The 19,038-nt window shown below is 46.0% G+C and overlaps 1 protein-coding gene and 1 pseudogene across 3 annotated transcripts; both read left to right on the top strand.

Moving 5' to 3' along the window:
• Positions 1 to 6,213: 6,213 nt before the first annotated feature.
• On the top strand, positions 6,214 to 7,117 carry LOC308261526 (beta-galactoside alpha-2,6-sialyltransferase 1-like; annotated as a pseudogene). The gene has a single exon. The product of its transcript is annotated as a beta-galactoside alpha-2,6-sialyltransferase 1-like (transcript).
• A 326-nt stretch (positions 7,118 to 7,443) lies between these two features.
• Positions 7,444 to 17,071, top strand: LOC308261523 (cytochrome P450 4A6-like; the record flags this gene model as incomplete). 2 transcript variants are annotated; one of them, XM_080693498.1, is made up of 12 exons in its annotated part: positions 7,444 to 7,632; positions 8,829 to 8,970; positions 9,563 to 9,607; positions 10,052 to 10,179; positions 11,646 to 11,770; positions 12,119 to 12,273; positions 12,681 to 12,787; positions 12,870 to 13,060; positions 13,159 to 13,292; positions 14,460 to 14,524; positions 14,668 to 14,744; positions 16,903 to 17,071. In XM_080693498.1, 12 exons carry the CDS (start codon positions 7,444 to 7,446, stop codon positions 17,069 to 17,071), a joined length of 1,527 nt encoding a protein of 508 aa, XP_080549624.1. The 2 variants fall into 2 exon arrangements, with proteins under 2 accessions (XP_080549624.1, XP_080549625.1); XM_080693499.1 differs by lacking the exons at positions 8,829 to 8,970; positions 9,563 to 9,607; positions 10,052 to 10,179.
• Positions 17,072 to 19,038: the final 1,967 nt, after the last annotated feature.

The following is a 19,038-nucleotide window of genomic DNA, read 5'->3' as shown; positions in this document are numbered from 1 at the left end:
AATATCATGCTGAGATCAGTCAGATTCAGAAAATCAGGGGCCACATGTTTTCTCTCATATGTGGAAAGTAGAAATAAAAAAGAAAAGGAATATGATGTAAATTAGGAAAAAGAACAGTAGAGTAGCAGAAGGGGAGAGGGGAAGAGAGGCAGGAAGGGAAAAGAGGAATACAAGGAAGAAAACGGACCAAATAATGATATGTGCATATATAAATATGTCACTATGAATCTCACTACCATGTACAATTACAGTATATCAATAAAAATTATAAATTGTTTGATGCTATCCTACTTATTCTTGTTTTAATTTTATGAGCTTTGGGAGTCCTTTGAGGAAGTTTCTATCTGTGCCTATGTGTTGGAATGTTGAACCATGCCCCCCTCTAGTAGCTTTACAGTCTAACTTCCAGGTCTTTGATCCGTTTCAAGTTCACTCCTGTGCAGGGTTAGAGGTAAGAATTTAGTTCCATTTTTCTACATCAGATAACCAGTTTTCCCAACACCATTTGTTGAAAGGCTGTCTTTTCTCCAATGTATGTTTCTGAAACCTTTGCTAAAAATAAAAAAAAGGCTCTCTTTTATTCAATGTATTTTTGGTGCCTTTGTCAAGGATCAGGTGACTATATTTGTGTGGGTTTATCTCTGTTTTTTCTATTTGATTCCATAGGTCTGTGTGTCTATTTTTTATGCCGGTACTATGCTGTTTTTGTTACTATAACTCTGTAGTGTAATTTGAGACTGATTATTGTAATGCCTCCAACATTGCTCTTTTTGTTCAGAATTGTTCTGGCTATTCTGAGTCTTTAATTCTTCTATATAAATTTCAGGATTTTTTTTCTAGTTCTATAAAGAATAGCATTCAGCCTGGCACGTGGTAGGCATTCAGTAAAAAATTTGAGCTGGGTGTGGTGGCGCAAGCCTGTAATCTCTGGAAGGTTGAGAGAGGAGAATTGAAAGTTCAAGAACAGCCTCAGCAACTAGTGAGACTCAAATCATCCTGGCATGACCCTGTTTCCAAATAAAAAATAAAATCAGGCCAGGGGTGTAGCTCAAAGGGGAATGTCTCTGGGCTCAATCCCCAGTTCTACACACACACACAAATGAATAGTATGGAAAGGGAATAAGGGTGTGTGCGTGGCCATTTTCATGGTCAGCTGATAAAGCATGTTTCTTACTGTTTCTGAGAAGAGTGACATTCTCTTACTGTTTCCCAAAGTCAGATTCTTCAAGTCAATTACTTCTAGATCCTGATGTCTGAGCTCTGCCCTCACTTCTCCATTCTTTAACTGTGGAAGGGGAAAGAAAGGGACCAAACGAATACTCAGTGCTTGGCCAGAAGTTTGAGGCAAAAGACTAAGACACAAGATCCTGAACAGGATGCTCAGTGGGTTCATAAAGGCTTATGCTGGTCATACTTCAAGAGCACAGGACACTGGAAGCTCACTCCCATTGCTACACCTAGTCCTGTGGTGAAAAGAAGGAACTCAAGCTCAACCACATGAGCAAAGTATCAATGACCAAGTCCCAGAGGATGGAAGAGGTGGAGACCTGACATTTACGTAAAGGAAGAGTAAGATCCACAAGACAGAGAAACCTAGATGTCCATATGTAAAAGAATCACATTGGATCATTACCTACAATGTACACAAAGAAACAAAAAATGGATAGAAAACATACAAGACTACTCTCTAAATGGTGTAAAATTTTTCATATCAAATGAGTATAAAGAACTCCTACACCTAACAAAATTACAACCCATTGCAAAAACATGCAAAGTACTTTAGTAGACACTTTCCTGTAATACTTTTAGGTGACATGCAAATGTCAGTAAGCAGCACACAAAAAGATGCTCAACATCATTAGTCATTAGGGAAATGAGAATTAAAACCACAGTGAGATGCCTCTTAGAGTAGCTACAATTATTTTAATAGAAAATAAGGAATGTTGAAAGAATATGGAGTAATTCAAATTCCAATGCATTGCAATTAATGTAATCTGGCATAGCCAATTTGAAAAGTTTGGTAGTTGTTAAAAAAGATAACAATAGCCACCATATTATTGGCAATTCCAGTACCGGATATTTATCCAAAGGAATTGAAAGCAGGGACTCAGATACTTGTAAGCCAATGTTGATTGTAGCACTATTCACAATAGACACAAGACAGGACATACCCTAGTCCACCAGTAAATAGATGGATACACAAAATGTGATAAATACGTACAATGGAATAATATTCATATATTATACTATAGAAAAGGAATGGAGTTCTGATACATGCTCCACCATGAATGGCATTGATAACAGTATGCTAAGCAAAGTGCGACAGACATAAAAGGACCAATATTGTATGATTCCACCTATAGGTAGTAGTATAGGCAAATTCAGGCACATTCTTAGGGCCAGAATGTAGACTGCTGAAAGTTGATTGGAGATGACCAGGAATGAAAGGGAGAATGGAGATTTATTGCCTTTTGGTTACACAGTTTCTGTTTGGGTAACGGAAAAGTTTTGGACATAATGGTGATGGTTGTAAAACTCTGTAATTGTAATTAATGCCATCAGATTATACAATAAAAATTAGTGAAATTGTCCAACTTTATTTATTTCACTAATTATAAGCAATTGACATATAACAAAAACATTAAATAGTAGATAGTAAATTTTATAGCATATATATTATATCTAAATAAAGCTGCTTATATAGCTTCTTTCTGGAATATTTAATCAATTTATAGAGGATTATAACTAAGCAATATAGATAAAATTTCATCAAAATCACTTCTAAAAAGAACACGAAGAAAATAGAGCCTAGAGTGATCTACCCACAGGAGTACAGGCTTCAAGAAACCCCATCAGGATCTGCAGACTCTTCTGCTTCTCTTTGCTTACAAGCTGAACCAGGAAGATTACAGGAAGAAAAGTATTAATTCCATTTATAAAATCATGACCCAAAATGTGAACATAGTCTGTTCAAGATGAAGATTCAACCACAGCAAAATTTTGCTCATTCCCTCTCTCCCTTGTTCACCAAATCAGTCAGCATTTATTGATTCTCCAGGAGTCTTTGAAGTGACACTAAATAAAAGAGAAAGATGTTTGCTTATTAAGGAATCTTGATGATGCCCAGCACAATTTTTATAAGAGATAAACACACACTCTATATAAAGTTCTATATTTCATTTTATCCCTTGTAATCTTTACTTATATCCTTCAAAGTTCTCCATAAATGTCATTTCCAATGATTATATGTATCTAACTACATGGTTAAACAGACACCTCAGAGGAGCTTCTCTGGATAATAATAATTTTTGCATTCAAGTGAAAACGTAGACAGATATCCTCTGTCACACCTACCACTTGGAACCACTGGAGAAAAGTACAGTAAATAACCAGGTATGGTGGCACATGCTTGTCATCCCAGTGCTTGGGAGGCTAGACAGGAGGATTGCAGGTTTGTGGCTAGCCTCAGCTTCTTAGTGAGGCCTCCACAACTTAGTGAGATCCTATTTCAAAATTAAGAATAAAAAATAGGGCTGGGGGTGTAGTTGGAGGCAGAATGTTCCCGGGTTAAACCCCAGTTCTGAAAAAAATGCAGAAAATGTGCAATACCTCCGAGAACATTTGGGACTTTCAGTGTATTGATTGGATGCTCAATCTAATCTTCATCTACCTTTCATTAATATTTAACTGCAAAGTTGGGATCCAGGCTAGGGTGCAGTCCTGGCAGCACCTCTTATGAACTGAGTGCTGCTGAGCAAGTAACTAATCTGTTTCTGCCTCAGATTTCTACCAATGCTATGAGATATTAAAAAACTATTATACCCGGGCGTGGTGGCACACGCTTGTAATCCCCGCACTTGGGAGGCGGAGACAGGAGGATCGTGCAGGTTCAAAGCCCGCCATGCTGGCTAAAGAGACCCTGTTTCCAAATAAAAAGTATAAAAACTATTATCAAATGTTGTGAGGGGAAGCAGGTAAAGTTCTTTGTTCCATTAACTGAACATACTAACTGCTAACTAAATGTTAGCTTTTATCCCATTATGAGCCCAACTAAAAAGAATTCAGGATTCCAAGAGGGACGAGAGGGACAGAAACAGTCAAAGCCACAATTCAAAGCCAGATTAACTCAGCAGTCTGCCATCCCTCATGCTGTTGTTGAACCAAGTAGAGCAAAAGTCAGTGTCCAAGGGTATCAGGTCAGGCAGGGGGAATCGAAGGTAGGCATGGAAAATAACCACAGAACTAGGGGAAAGTTCACTGGGTTAGAGTATCAGTAGTTGCATATGCCACTTACCCCAGTTTTTGACATGGCAAATGTAAAGGCTGTTATGTGCTCTCCACAGGACAGCATAAGAAGTTGTCTCCTCAGGATTCATCTCACCATGTTTGGCCACTCCAGACAGAGGTTTCTGCATCCTTGTTCCAAGGGGACCAGCTCACAGCACATCTTGGTCTTGTGCACAGGGTGCTGGCTCTGCAGGACTGCAGGAATGATCATGATCATGAAATGATCATGGAGGCTCCCACTGAGATTTCAAAGGATGACCTGGGAGGCCAGGACATGTGTGTCAGGTTCAGAATCCCTGGAGGCAGTCCCTGAGACAGAGATAGATGAAGAAGCTGTGAGAGTGAAATGGAAACCACAAAGGAGACCAGAGGAATTAAGAGATGCCGTGAACACGAACCTCTGCCAAGGAAGGCTGCAGGCTACAAAAAGAGCCAGACTAAGAGAGAACATGTGGGATACAATCAGCAAGGTCATGGGGCAGGCTTCCCAAGCCCATTGGAGATCACATCTCACCGCTGTATGACCTGGATTCTGGACATGGAGCTACAGAACTTAGTATTTACCCAGCTGGGTTTTGGTTGTTACTTTGGTAGCATTCTTTCTTTCTATACTCATATTACTCCCTTTTGGAATGGGACTATTTACCCTGTGCCACCATATAGTAGATGTATATAACTTGCTTTTGATCTTTACAGGGGCTCACAGCCAAGAGTTTACCTCGAAACTCAGAGGAAACTTTGGACCTTAGAATTTTGAGCAATGCTGGAACTATTAACACATGTCATTTTCATTCCCATGTAAGATGGGCATGAGCTTTTGGGGGCCAGGGGCAGAGTGTTATGGCTTAGATCTAGAATGTCCCTCCAAAACCTCATGTGTTGAAAGCATGGTCCCCAAAGCAGCAAGTTTCAGGGTTTTCAGGGACTGGTAATGACAGGAAGAGGTAAGTCACTGGGAGCATGGCCTTGAGGATTCTCCTCCTCCTCCTCCTCCTCCTCCTCCTCCTCCTCCTCCTCCTCCTCCTCCTCCTCCTTCTTCTTCTTTCTTCTTCTTCTTCTTCTTCTTCTTCTTCTTCTTCTTCTTCTTCTTCTTCTTCTTCTTCTTCTTCTTCTTCTTCTTCTTCTCTCTCTCTCTCTCTCTCTCTCTCTCTCTCTCTCTCTCTCTCTCTCTCTCTCTTCTCCTTTCTGGTTACCATGAACTCAGCATATTTCCTCTGCTACACCCTATTGTCATGATGACTCTGTCTTGTTACTGGCAGTCTCTGAAACCATGAGCCAAAATTAATCTTTCCTCCTCTAAGTCTTCTTGTCAGGCATTTTGGTCACAGGGATGCAAAAACTGGCTAATATAAGAGTTTACCATTTCCCTGCTTCTCTCGTCCCCACCACCCTTCACCCCTGTCCCTCTCTCCTCCACCGTGGATCCCACCTCTTAGGATTCCCTCTGGCACTCCAGTCCCGTGGGCACCTGGGGGAGGGGAGTCCTTGGCTGGTGGAGCTGAGGAAGATCTCCCGGAGCCCAGTGCTAACAGAGGGACTAGGACTGGCACAAAGCAGGTGGTGCAGCTGCAGCCTTTGTGACTGAGTATAGCAGGCAGAGATACAGCCAATTGTGCAGAGCTCTGTGGTGAGCCGTCCAGAGAGAAGCAGCAGTGTGATAGAATCCAGCTGAAATGAGCTTGCCCCTGGAGCCCATCTCAAGCCCTGGTGCCATGTTTCCATCCCAAAGCTGAGATGTTTTGGGATCATCCTGAGAAAAATGAGCCTTGGCGTCTAGACCCAGTAACTGGAACTTCCCTTCCATGAAGAATAGTGCTAGCTCCTGAGAACCTGGGGGGGGGGGGGCTGTGGCCTCAGGGTGATCAGCCAAAAGCAGGCTTGTTTTCCTGCTCAGAACAGAGTGGCTTTCCTGAGTCATCTTTCATGATGATTCACATCAACCTGAAGAAAAAATTTAGCTGCTGTGTCCTGGCCTTTATGCTGTTTGCAGGCATCTGTGTATGGAAGGAAAGGAAGAAAGGGACTTACTATGATTCCCTTAGGTTGCAAACCAAGGAATTCCAGGTGTTGAAGAGCCTGGAGAAACTGACCCGGGGGTCTGTGTCCTCAAGCAGCACCCAGGACCCCCACCAGGGGAGCCAGAACCCCAGAAATCTCAGGGGCCTAGTCAAAGCCAAGCCACAGGCCTCCTTCCAGGTGTGGAACAAGGACAGCTCCTCCAAAAATCTTACCCCTAGGCTGTAAAAGATCTGGAGGAATTATCTAAACATGAACAAATATGTGTCCTACAAGGGGCCAGGCTTCAGGTACAGTGCTAAGGCCCTACGCTGCCACCTTCGGGACAACATGAACGTGTTCAGGTAGAGGCCACAGATTTTCTTTTCAACACTTCTGAATGGGAGGGTTACCTGCCCAACAAGAACTTCAGGACCAAGGCTGGGCCATGGCTGAGGTGTGCTGTTGTCTCATCAGCAGGATCTCTGAAGTCCTCCAAACTGGGCTGAGAAATAGAAGATCATGATGCAGTCCTGAAGATTAATGAGGCACCCACAGCCAACTTCCAAAAAGATGTAGGCACAAAAAGTACCATTTGCCTGATGAACTCACAACTGGTCACCACAGAAAGGTGCTTCCTCAAAGACAGTTTGTACAGTGAAGGAATCCTAGTTGTGTGGGACCCATCTGTGTACCATCGGATCTCCCCAAATGATACCAGCATCCCAACTACAGTTTCTTTAATAACTACAAGAGTTATTGGAAGCTGCACCTCAATCAGCCCTTTTACATCCTCGAGCCCTAGACACCTTGGAAGCTGTGGGACATCCTTTAAGAGAGCTCTCTGGAGGAGACTCAGCCAATTAGAAAACACAGGAAAATGGAAAGTAAATAAACAAATAAATGAATACTTGTGAGTAGTATGGAGAATGAAAAGTGGATATTGCTTCACCATTTGCACTGGCAGCTGACAGAAAAAAAAAAAATCTCTGTCTCCCCAGGTAGATATTTCAGGTTAATCAACTCTGGACTCAGGCTGACCTCTGCCCTTGGCCTTCTCCTTCCCCCAGGTGGGTGGGGCAAACTCCCAGGATTTAGGCAGAGCCGCCTAGGGGCCTCAGTGTCAGTGAGGGACGGTCAGTGAGGCGAAGCCACTGCACCATGAGCGTCTCTGCACTGAGCACTGCCATGTTCCCCAGCAGCATCTCTGGGTTTCTCCAAGTGGTCACCCTGCTTGGCCTGCTTCTGCTGCTGTTCAAGGCGGCTCAGTTCTATCTGCACAGGCAGTGGCTGCTCAAAGCCCTCCAGCAGTTCCCGTCCCCACCCTCCCACTGGCTCTTTGGGCACAAGGTAGGAACCAGGAGGAAGGGGGCGGGAGGCCAGGGAGCTCTCAGAGCCTGGTCAGCAAGTCCACCGGGCACAGCCTCTTGTGTCATGAGACTTCTGAGGAATCCCCAGGCTATCTCTCAGGCTGGGCTCATCGCAGTGACAGGAAGCTCACTCCCACACAAGAAGTTCTGCTATATTCATGCTCTATGCAGATCTGTCCTCTATCCTCTGTCCTGGCAGCCCTGCACTTGGAGGGTTCTGGTTGGTCCTTCCTGAGTCTGCTCTTCTGGCTCAGCACTGCTAACTCTCTCAGCTATTCACAAAGAGCCAGCCTTCTAGATGCTTCCATGCCCTAGTCACTCAATGCCATCCTCTTTGCCTGACCCTGAGCTTACCTGCGTTCACAAGTATCATTTTGATAGGATCCCTGGCCTGAGGGGTTCAGGCTGTATGGTGAAACTCAGGAGGCTTCAGGCACATGGGAGAAGCTCAGTCTTCTAGGGCAGGTGGGTGATGTCAGGTAGAGGGATCAACTGGCTAAATTTGCCTGAGATTGAGGAATTTCCAGAATAAGTGATTTGGGGGGCTGACAGTCATGGACACACTTGAGTGGGACTGCAGCACAGGTCTCCAAGTAAGGGGGAATGACGTTGGAGTTGACCCATTAAACACAGTCTGTTTAGCTCTGGCCTCACCTCCCACACCCTCCACCGGAGTCTCTTGGAGCTGAGCACACCATCCTCCCTCCCTTGGCAACAGAGCCTGGTACGGATGAATGGAGTCACAGAGGAAGGAGGGAAAGGTGCAGCCTGAGGCCTGGGAAAAATAGCACCAACCTCTGGACGGATGGCCCTGGGATGGGGGACACAGCTAGGTAAGGGCCTGCACAGATAGGGGCTCAACAAAGGATTGTGCATTGAACACACCTAAGAGGAGATGGAGGAGATGGAGAGCTGAGGCTCTGATGCTCACAGGTCCACTGAGGCACAGGGCCTCGGGATCCATCTTATATGGCCTCAGGATCTAGCTTAGGGTGAGTCCTGGGAGATAGCAAAGGTCTGGAGGACAGCACAGGACAGGGTATCAACCAGCTTCAAACTCCTAACTTCTGCTGAAACATCCAGAATTATGTCTCGGTGGTCATTCTGCCCTTCACACCGCTGCAAGGAGTAGAATAAACAAAAGCTTTTGCTAATGTGTTTTGTCCTTGGTGACAGATCCAAAAGGACCAGGACCTACAGTATATTCTGGCATGGATGGAGAGATTCCCCAGTGCCTTTCCTCGCTGGTTCTGGGGGAGCAGGGCTTTCCTTACTGTCTATGATCCTGAATACATAAAAGTGATTCTGGGGAGATCAGGTAAGAGTGAAGCCTCATTCTGGTGAGAGAAACTCCTCCCTCTTTAATATATGTCCCTGGCCTGTCAAATTTCAAAACAGTTACATTTCAGCCCTAAATGCTATCAACCATTCATTCGCCACCAATTTGTGGGGCCAATTTTTTTTCTTTCCCCCCTCTTTTTTTAAGCCAAATTGAAATGATCTGTTATGTCGATTGCCACAGATCTGAAAAACTAAATTCATATCCACACTGACTTGGGTTTGAAAACTCTAATTGTCACCTCTCTTAGATCACAGGATTCCTAATCTACCCAAATTAGAAAAAACACTAAGTCTGTCTTACTCTTTGAAACTGAACATATGGCCTTTGTTTCTCACAACTCCTCATCGCTTCCTGGAGTGTTCAGCTGCTGATCCAGGAGGCTGCCTTCTTGAGCCCAACTGACCTCAGACAGTGACTCGGACAGTGGCAGAAGGAAGGGGATGGGGCGCACTGCCACCTGACGGTCATCAAGAACTCATGGTGGCCGGTAGTCGGAACCACAGCTACCTTGGAGCTGCATTACTTGGTTCCTAGTTTCTTGCTAAGCCCTTACTTCCTTACCTTTCAGATCCAAAGGATAATGGTTCCTACAGATACCTGGCTCCCTGGATTGGTGCGTATATCTGAATTAGGAGTGCAGGCCCCAGTTAGGTTTCCCAAGTGCTATTCTCCGGCTCACAGAGAACAACAGGTGATAGGCCACCACTGTCAAGACCCATCCCTAATCAAGCCCCGTTTCTCTCCTTCTAACCAGTCCCTTACTCTTTCCTAACACTGAGATGAACCTCCATGAAGCTCGCTTCTGCCGCATCTCTTTTCCAAATATTCCCAAACTAACATTTAATTATGTCCCGCCTGTCATGATCACAAGAGACACACCAACCCAATTAGGAAATTTGCATTCCTGAAATGCACATGTCCTTCTTGCCTTTGTCTAATAAATTCCAACTTTGGAGCTGTCTTCTCCAGAGCTACCCCATGATACCTCTTAAATTCTCCCAGGGGTTCTCTGATTCCATCTCCCCCACATACATACACACACCCATCTCTGGCCCAGGGTACGGTTTGCTCCTGTTGAATGGGAAGACCTGGTTCCAGCACCGACGGCTGTTGACCCCGGCCTTCCACTATGACATCCTGAAGCCCTACGTGGGAATCACAGCGGACTCTGTCCGGGTGATGCTAGTGAGTCTGTCTCTCCCTCTCCTTTCCACAAGCTCACTCAGAGAACATACTCAGATTCCCCTCTCCAACACAGCCAGCTGTCAGATACAGCCACTTTGAACACCACTCTCAGGGCATTACTGTGAGAGTAGGTTCCTCAAAAGTAGAGGGGGCAGAGAAAACACAGGAACCAGGGCCGAGCCACACTTGGTTCATCATCCAAGCAGAGTGTCATGGTGGATAAGATCCTTCTCTCCTGTTTCCAAGTCTTTATCACAGTGGATTGGAGGTATAATCAGTCCTGACAGACAACAGGACTACCTGTCCCTGGCTGGCCTGGACAATGGCAGCTTCAGAGGCAGGGTGAATCTGCCAGGATATAACTCAGCTGGGCTCTGCCTGGGGCCCACAGCCTCTTCCTGGACTGGAGTAGAGCATGCACTGACATGGACACCGGTCCACCTTGCACAGCCAATATAACATAGCATCACCTCCCATTAGAACTCTGATTTCTGACCCAGTTGTTCTCAGCAAACTTTTGATGGGTGAACAGGAATTCAAATCTATGATGGCTCCATTAAAGAGCCCATGGTGACAACTTAAGGGATTTTTTGTTTTTATGTTTTGGTTTGGTTTTATTGCCATGACGTGTTTGCCTCCTAAAATTGGAAAACTATCAGTCCCTAAGAGGGATCTCAGCTCTCAGAAAATGGAAGAGTTCTCTGTCTTTTATTTCCTAAAATATATAAGCCAGATGTGGTGGCTCATACTTGTAATCCCAGCATTCAGAAGGTGGAGACAGGAGGATTGCGGTTCGTGGACAGCCTCAGCTACTTAGCGAGGCCCTTCGCAATTCAGTGAGACCCTGTTTCAAAAATAAAGAGACCAAAAAATAGGGCTGGGGGTGTAGTTCAGAGGCACAATGCCCCTAGGTTCCATCCCTGATACAGAAAAAATATATATTTGCATATATATACATTTGCATATATATACATGTATGTATTACTGGTTAAACAAAAAACATAACTAGTTGCCAAACTGCAAAACTTATTTCAGATTTTATAGGGTCTGAACATTTAATTTTTTATATACCTTGTGAGAATATAGGTACCATTTAAACAACATTTGCAGCCAGGTGTGGTGGCACATGTTTGTAATCACAATACTTGGAAGGCTGAGACAGGAGGATCGCAGGTTTGTGGCCAGCCTCAGCTACTTAGTGAGGCCCTCTGCAACTTAGTGAGACCCTGTTTCAAAATAAAGAATAAAAAATAGGGCTGGGGGTGTAGCTCAAAAGTAGAATGGCCCTGGGTTCAGCCCTCAAATAAACAAATAAATAAACAACATGTGCTTTTGCAGTTTGTAATGCATCTGCTCTCTAAAGTGAGGGACATGGAACAGGATATGTGGAGCTACAGAGAAAGAACCTAGTCTAATTATCACAGGTGTTCTGGGGAACATGAGGTCAATGCCCCCTCCCACCACAGGACAAATGGGAGCGTCTCAGTGACCAGGACGCCCCTCTGGAGATCTTTCAACATGTCTCCTTGATGACCCTGGACACCATCATGAAGTGTGCCTTCAGCCAGCGGGGCAGCGTCCAGTTGGACAGGTCAGTGACAACCTTCAGCTGCAGAATCCTTGTTCTTACCAGTTGGCAAGGACTCACCTGAGAGGCCAGGTGGGCAGCTTCAACACTCACCTCCACTAAGGGGGAGACCCTGACTCCACCCCCAGGCCAAGTTCTAATTCAAAACTAGACACAAACCTGCCCCAGACATGATGCCCTGATCCCCAGTGCAAGGGGGAGCATAGCTGTTCATGCCATCTCCTAAAGGACTGGAGGGCACAGGTCTGTGTGCCTCAGTGTTGCATGTCTCCACAATTCAAAGAATCTCTCACAGGGCCTACTTAGGTCAGAGCCCTCCAGGTCTAATCTGTTCTTCATCCTCTCCTTCAGAAATTCCCAGTCCTACATCAATGCCATTGGAGACCTGAACGACCTGTTTGTTTCCCGTGTAAGGAATATCTTCCACCAAAGTGACACCTTATATAGTCTGTCCTCTAATGGCCGAATCTTCCACCGCGCCTGCCAGCTTGCCCATGAACACACAGGTTGTGACTCTCCCTCATGTCTCACCTCTTTTACCTAAATCAGCTCAAAGGAGCTGACCATGGCTCTTCAGGCAGAGCCAGGCCTCTGCACAACTTGGGACACACAGATGCTGCATACTTCCCAAGTGCAGGGTTTTGGGAGCTAACATTTTGGAGTGAAAGACAGTATGCAGGAGAGTACTTGAGCCATCACACTGGTGATGTTGAATGAGGCTCTACGGGCTGTGCACCTGAGGGGAGGCCTGCCCTGCATCTGATGCTGCTGCACTCCCACCCCTCACCCACGCTCCACCTCACACCTGCATCCTGAGCTCTACTGGGCATCCAGATCAGGGCAGAAGGGCACCTGTGCCTACTGGGGGTGGCTGTAGCTCTGCACTTGCCTGATAACTGCTGTCCTGGGATAGAGCAAGTGATCAAGCAGAGGAAGGCTCAGCTGCAGGATGAGGGAGAACTGGAGAAGGTCAGGAGGAAGAGGCGCTTGGATTTCCTGGACATTCTCCTATTTGCCAAAGTGAGTGTGTGGGAGATCCCTGGAGCCTTGCCCAGAGCAGAGGGAGGAGGAACCCTGCTCACTTGCCCATGGCCTCCCCCAGATGGAGAATGGGAGCAGCTTGTCTGACGAGGACCTGCGTGCCGAGGTGGACACCTTCATGTTCGAGGGCCACGATACCACAGCCAGTGGCATCTCCTGGATCTTATATGCTCTGGCCACGCACCCCAAGCATCAGCAGAAGTGCAGGGAGGAGGTGCAGGGTCTCCTGGGGGATGGAGCCTCCATCACCTGGTGAGTGGGAACTCAAGAGGTGAGAGCCCTGCCTCTGCTGGGAGAAGCCCCTGGTCAGCCCAGGACCTGCTGACCCCTCAGGATGGAACTCATTTCAGGGACCACCTGGACCAGATGCTCTATACCACCATGTGCATCAAGGAGGCCCTGAGAATTTACCCACCTGTACCAGCTGTTGTCAGAGAGCTCAGCCAACCTGTCACCTTCCATGATGGACGCTCCTTACCCAAAGGTCTAAGCTTCCCAGACTCATTTATCTGAGCTCTCCCCACAGACAAAGGAGGATCAGAAATCCGTGTGTGCTTCAGCCTTTCTAAATCTGAGTCTCCATCCACTTGTTAGTAAATGAGTTGTTCTTATCCACAAAGTGCACTTTCCAATGTGGGAATAAGCCAGTGGCCTCTGAAGTTCCTTCCAATCCTGATATTCCACATAATGAACACCCTAAGCTTCTTTCCTTTAGAATCCATGGTCTTATGATGCTACAGTTAATTTCCACTTGGAGGCACTGACATTCTTTTAATACTACAGATTCTAGTTTCAGAGGCCAACACTATAGGATTTATGAGCATCCCTGTCCTTCATGTATTCTTGTCACATCTTTTTTTTTTAACCATCTTCTGTATTTGACATAATGTGTGAAAAACTTGGTGAAAATGCAAAGAACTCTAGTACATAACAGTATATATGATGCAACTCAACCCTTGAAAACTTCTCTAAAAGCCTCTGTGGGTGTGGTCTCTCATGAGTTCAGCTTTAAAGGTCTATTCCCGGAGAGGTGGAAGGTGGAGAAAGAATTAGACAGGGGTTAGGGAGAGGTGGTTCTTTCCTTGGCTCAAAGCAAACTAAGGAGTGAATTCCATGTCAGATGTGGTCCAGTCTCAGGTTGGTGGCAGAGAGCAGCTGATGACCAGATGGGAGACACCTTCCATGGTAGCAAACCAACTGTTGGCTCATACCTCACTACTTCTGAATCCCAGCCCTGCCACATTCTAGCTGTGTGATTATAGGAAGTTCCTCTCTGAAATTTAGTTGCCTCATCTAAAAAGTATGGTTTTAACAGTGCCTTTCTTGGTTATTGTGAACACTAAATGAATTAATACATACTCCTCAGAGGAAATTCTTCATAGATATATAAGCTCTCACTTGATTTATTCCAAAAAGTAAGGTCCAATTCTTTTCTGCTGTGCTCTCTTGAATTCGTGGTTATCTTCTCTGCACCTCTGCTCAAGTGTTTTGCTAAGTCCAACCACATCTCTTACAACGGGATCATCCTGTCCAAAGCCATGACTTATGCCACCAAACCTTCTGTTACATGCATGTACTCTGCTGGCTGAGGGACCAGGGCCCTACTCTATGGGTATAATCAGTCTTTACTCTGTCCCTACCTGCCCCACAGGTATCACAGTCACACTCTCCATTTATGCCCTTCACCACAACCCGAAGGTGTGGCCAGAACCAGAGGTATGAGGGCCTTGGAGGAAAGGTAGGGGAAGACCTCTCAGGACCAACACCTCCCACTCCCACCTCTAGGTGTCCTATCCTCTCGTGATTTGGAAGCAAGGGATTAACCCCTACCTGTCCTGCCCCTGATGTTATCTCTGCAGGTGTTTGACCCTTCCCGGTTTGCACCAGATTCTGCCCGACACAGCCACTGCTTCCTGCCCTTCTCAGGAGGAGCCAGGTGAGGCGCCTGTGCTGGTAATGGGGGCGGGGGGGGGCGTCTAGCGCAGACTCCATGTTTGTGATCCTTAATCCCCTAGACTGCAGTATAGCAGCTTCTGGTACATGTCTGTGCCCCCAAAGCGGGTAGCATTTCAGGGCACACCATGGCGATGGTGGCCCGGTGCCCTGCCCAAGGGCCAGCGGCATTCCAGTGTGAGTGGCTGTTCCACACTTGGGTGTGTTCTGGAGTTTTCCCTCACTGTCAGGATATGACTCTGAGAGCTAGAATTCTCTTGTCAATTTAACTCCAGGTGTCGTCCTCTTCAGTTGCCAGGATTCTTACATGTGGATTCCTCTCTTCCCATGCATTCACAATCTAGCACACTGCCCTTTCTGTTCAAGTCCCTCATCCCCAAGCTCAGAAGCAAGTTTGTCTGGGTTTGTTTTCTGGAAGCCTGGACTGCCCACTGTTCAGTCACATAGTTGAAAGGTTACAGTTGCCTTGAGTCTGGAGACAGTTTCTCACAGAACCTACATGCATGCTCATAGTCCCCACATTTGTAGTCTCTCCCAACACAATTTTTTACTCTATGCCAATGTGAACATTCCCCTGACAGCTTTCCCAGTTGTCAAAACTGGAAAGATGAAGTACAGTCTACATACCTTGAAATGACACTTAGGGACTATAGAGTCCAGCTTCAGACAAAAAGCATAACGATGTGGACAGCAAACTGCCTTTCAGGGAAAACCCACTACTTTGTATATGACGCGTAGCATTTGTAAGGTTCCTGGGTGTACAGTATAACCCTCCCTGAAGCAGCCATAGAGCTGGACAAGCACGCTCCTAAAAGGCTCCGTGATCATCCATGCAGGCTACAGAAATCACTCAGGGGCACGATGTACTGTGAACTTTCAAAGAGGTAGCAGAAATGGGGGTTTCTCAGCTCATACTTCTATGAAATCTTCAAATCAAAATTCATAGGACAGGCTTTAAACAAATTGTTTCTCCAGAAGTTGGCTTTCTAGAATATGATTTATCCCAGGACTTAGTACTACCTCCTACATTGGCTGCAAATCATGTCGCTGCCTCTAGAGGACGGGAGAATATTAGACAGCTCAATTTTTATGTCCTGTGGTTTCATATTATTAATTCTTATACTTTTATTGCTATATTATAACTATTCATTGTAGTGAGATGCAAAGTGATATGGTTTTACATGCACACATCATTTGGTATATCAGTGTTTTAAATTCAGTTGAATTAAATTTTCTAAATCAAGTGGAGTTAATTAACTTAATTCAATTGCAAAGGAAATTAGTAAGCCAGTCTCTGTGCACCAGGTCTTATACTCGGTGACAGGATCACGAGATGAATGCATGTTGGTACTGTCCCTGCCTCTAACAGGTCACAAAGACAAAACGCCTTCCTGAGTCGGAAGCAGATGGGGCTGAAGCTCGAGGATCCCTAACCTGCTGCCCCTCTAAGAGCTCCCTTCTCAGGAACTCAGTTCCTCCTGGATTCACCTAGATAGAGTGAATTAACCAATGGTTAACTTTTTTTTTTTTTTTTTTTACTTTGTACTGGTGATTGAAGACAAGGGCATTCTATCTCTGAGCTATACTCCTCTTCATTTATTTTAATTTATTTATTATTTATTGGTGTATTATAAATATACATCATAGTGAAGTTCAAAGTGCTAAGACATTCTATACCTTTTTAATTTTATTTTGAAACAGGGTTTCAGTAAATTGTTGAGACTAGCCTCAAACCTGAGGTCTTCCTGTCTCCGCCTCCCAAGAACTGGAATTAAAGGTGTATGCCATCATACTCAGGCACGATTAACTCAATTAACTCTTTAAATGATTCATGTGATTGGACTGGATATTGTCCCTTAGAGTTTTGGTACTGACCTAACAAAGATTTCATGCCTCTGGGAGTAGAAGTAGGGTCAGGGCTGGCCCTGGACACTGTTAGGCTTTGCCAAATGTCAAGAGAGAGTGAGCCAAAGCTTGGGGCTGAAATGTGTGTGACCTGTAAGGAAAGGGCTGGGTGGGGCCCCTGAAGGAAGGCCCCGTGCACCAGTTCTGCGTGCTGGGCAAGGGGCTCCTAGCTAAGCCTGCTAGCTCTGAATAAGGCCTGAGGCCACTCCTCACTCCACTCTCCCTGCCTGACCCAGGAACTGCATTGGGAAGATATTTGCCATGAATGAGCTGAAGGTGGCTGTGGCGCTGACACTGCTCCGCTTTGAGCTACTGCCAGATCCCACCAGGGTCCCCTTCCCCATACCACGACTCGTGCTGAAGTCCACCAATGGGATTCACCTGCGTCTCAGGAGGCTCCACTAATGGTGGTGGGTCAAGGAGGGGCTCTGAGGACCTCCTGCCTGCTATCCTTTTACCTACTCCTATCCCCAGCCTCTCCTGCCCCTTTCCCACCTGTCTGCTCTCCTGCCTCCTGTCCTCCTTTCTGTCTGCCCCTTTCTCTTCTTCCTCCCGTCTCCCACCTCCTATATCTCTGACTGGGCACCTGACCGCCCCCCATCACCTGCCCACCCTCCAGCCTGCCAGCCCCTCCCCTGGCTTCTCCATCTCCACCTGCTTCTTTTTCTCTGTATGAGCTTCCTGATGTTGCTGTAATATACTACAACAATGTTAGTGGTTTAAAATAACAGAAAGTTATTCTCTTACAGTTCCGAAGATCAGATATCTGAAATAGGGATCACTGGGAGAGGACCAAGTTGTTGATGTGGCCAGCCTTCCTCTGACCCCTCGATGGTTTAGTTTAGAGCTGCATTCCTCAGAACTGGCTCTTGTCTCCTTTTAATCCAATTGTCTCTCTTACTGTCTTCATATTTCTTTCCCCTTTACAAGGGCCCTGATGATTACGTTAAGCCCATCCAGGTAACCCAGGATCATTTTTCCATCTCATGAGTCTCTACTTAGTCACACCTTCAAAGTTTTTTGGGGTTTTTTTTTTTTTTGTGTGTGTGTGTGTGTGTGTGTGTGTGTGTGTGTGTGTCTCACTGGGGATTGAACCCCAGGGGCATTCTACCTCTGAGATACATCCCCAGACCTATTTTGTTTTATTTTTTACTTGAAAACAGGGTCTTGCTAGGTTGATGAGAATCTCACTACTTGATGAGGCTGTCCTCAAACCTGCCATCCCCCCATCTCAGCCTCCCAAGTACTGGGATTACAGGCATGCACCACCACGCCTGGCTCAAAGTTCTTTTTGATACATGAGGTAACACATGTAAGGTCTCCAAAGTTGAGGACTTGAAAATCATGGAAGCCTTTATTCAGCCTAAAACAGCTCCTCCCAGTTGATGTGCCCATCAAAACCTCTCCTGCATGTTCTGTCTACATGACTGTCTCTCACATGAGCCTCTCCATCTCCCTCTTCCATGCAATAAAGTTCTCAGTGTTGCACTTAATGTTTGTCTTCCTTTAGAAGATGGAGGAGAAAGAGAGAGACAGAGGGACAAGTCCTCTCTGTGGTGCCTGGCACAATGCAGCCACTCTCCCCAGGCAAGCTCACCCTGTGTGGCCCCCGATGCCCCACACCTGCCCTGCTGCAGACAGAGGTGCCATATATCTTAGTTGAGACAAATATCTCTTTTCTGGGAACTCAGAGGGAGAAGCTCACTCCTGTTAGAGAAATAGATCAGGCCTTCATTCTATTTTAGGGCTAACATTCCTCACACTAGGCTTCTCAGAATAGGTCGGAGTTGAAGCCTGTCAAGCTGAGCAGGAAAGCCTTACCATCCTGGTCTGGTATGAAGACCTCAGGGTCCTGAAAGGGGAAATTTCTAAAGTTGTTTCCTAAAGCCTAGACCTCCTTCACAATCTCTTGGCCACCCAGGTCACTGGGCCAGTTCAGCCCTGCTCTGAGGAGGGTCAGAAGAGGGCAGACTGGACATTCAGAGCTTGACCAAGAGGGAAGAAAAGAGTTGGGGCAGGGGAATAAGCTGATAATGTCACCAGTAGGATGTTCAACAAGTCCCCAGGCATCATATGATGTACAAGGGCTCATGATGGCCATGCTGAGAAAGAACAGGAAAAGAGGAGCTCAGAATTCTGTGTGGCTAGCCACATACAGGTCCTCTAGCCACAGAATTCCATAGGAGTAGATGTGTGACCAAGAAGTGACTCTGATGCCTCCAAGCAATGGGCAAGACACAGCTTGAGCTCATGGGCACACTCCCCATGACACATGCATAGACACACTCAGGTAAGCTACTCCTAGACACATTCATTGCACACTCCACACTCTACCCACACACATATGCACACAGAGGCCCAGGATCACAGGA

Source organism: Muscardinus avellanarius, assembly GCF_963383645.1.
Source record: "Muscardinus avellanarius genome assembly, chromosome: 3".
In the NCBI taxonomy this organism is placed as follows: Eukaryota; Metazoa; Chordata; class Mammalia; order Rodentia; family Gliridae; genus Muscardinus; species Muscardinus avellanarius.
Note: the sequence above shows the minus strand (reverse complement) of the source record. Positions and strands in the feature narration are given on the sequence as shown.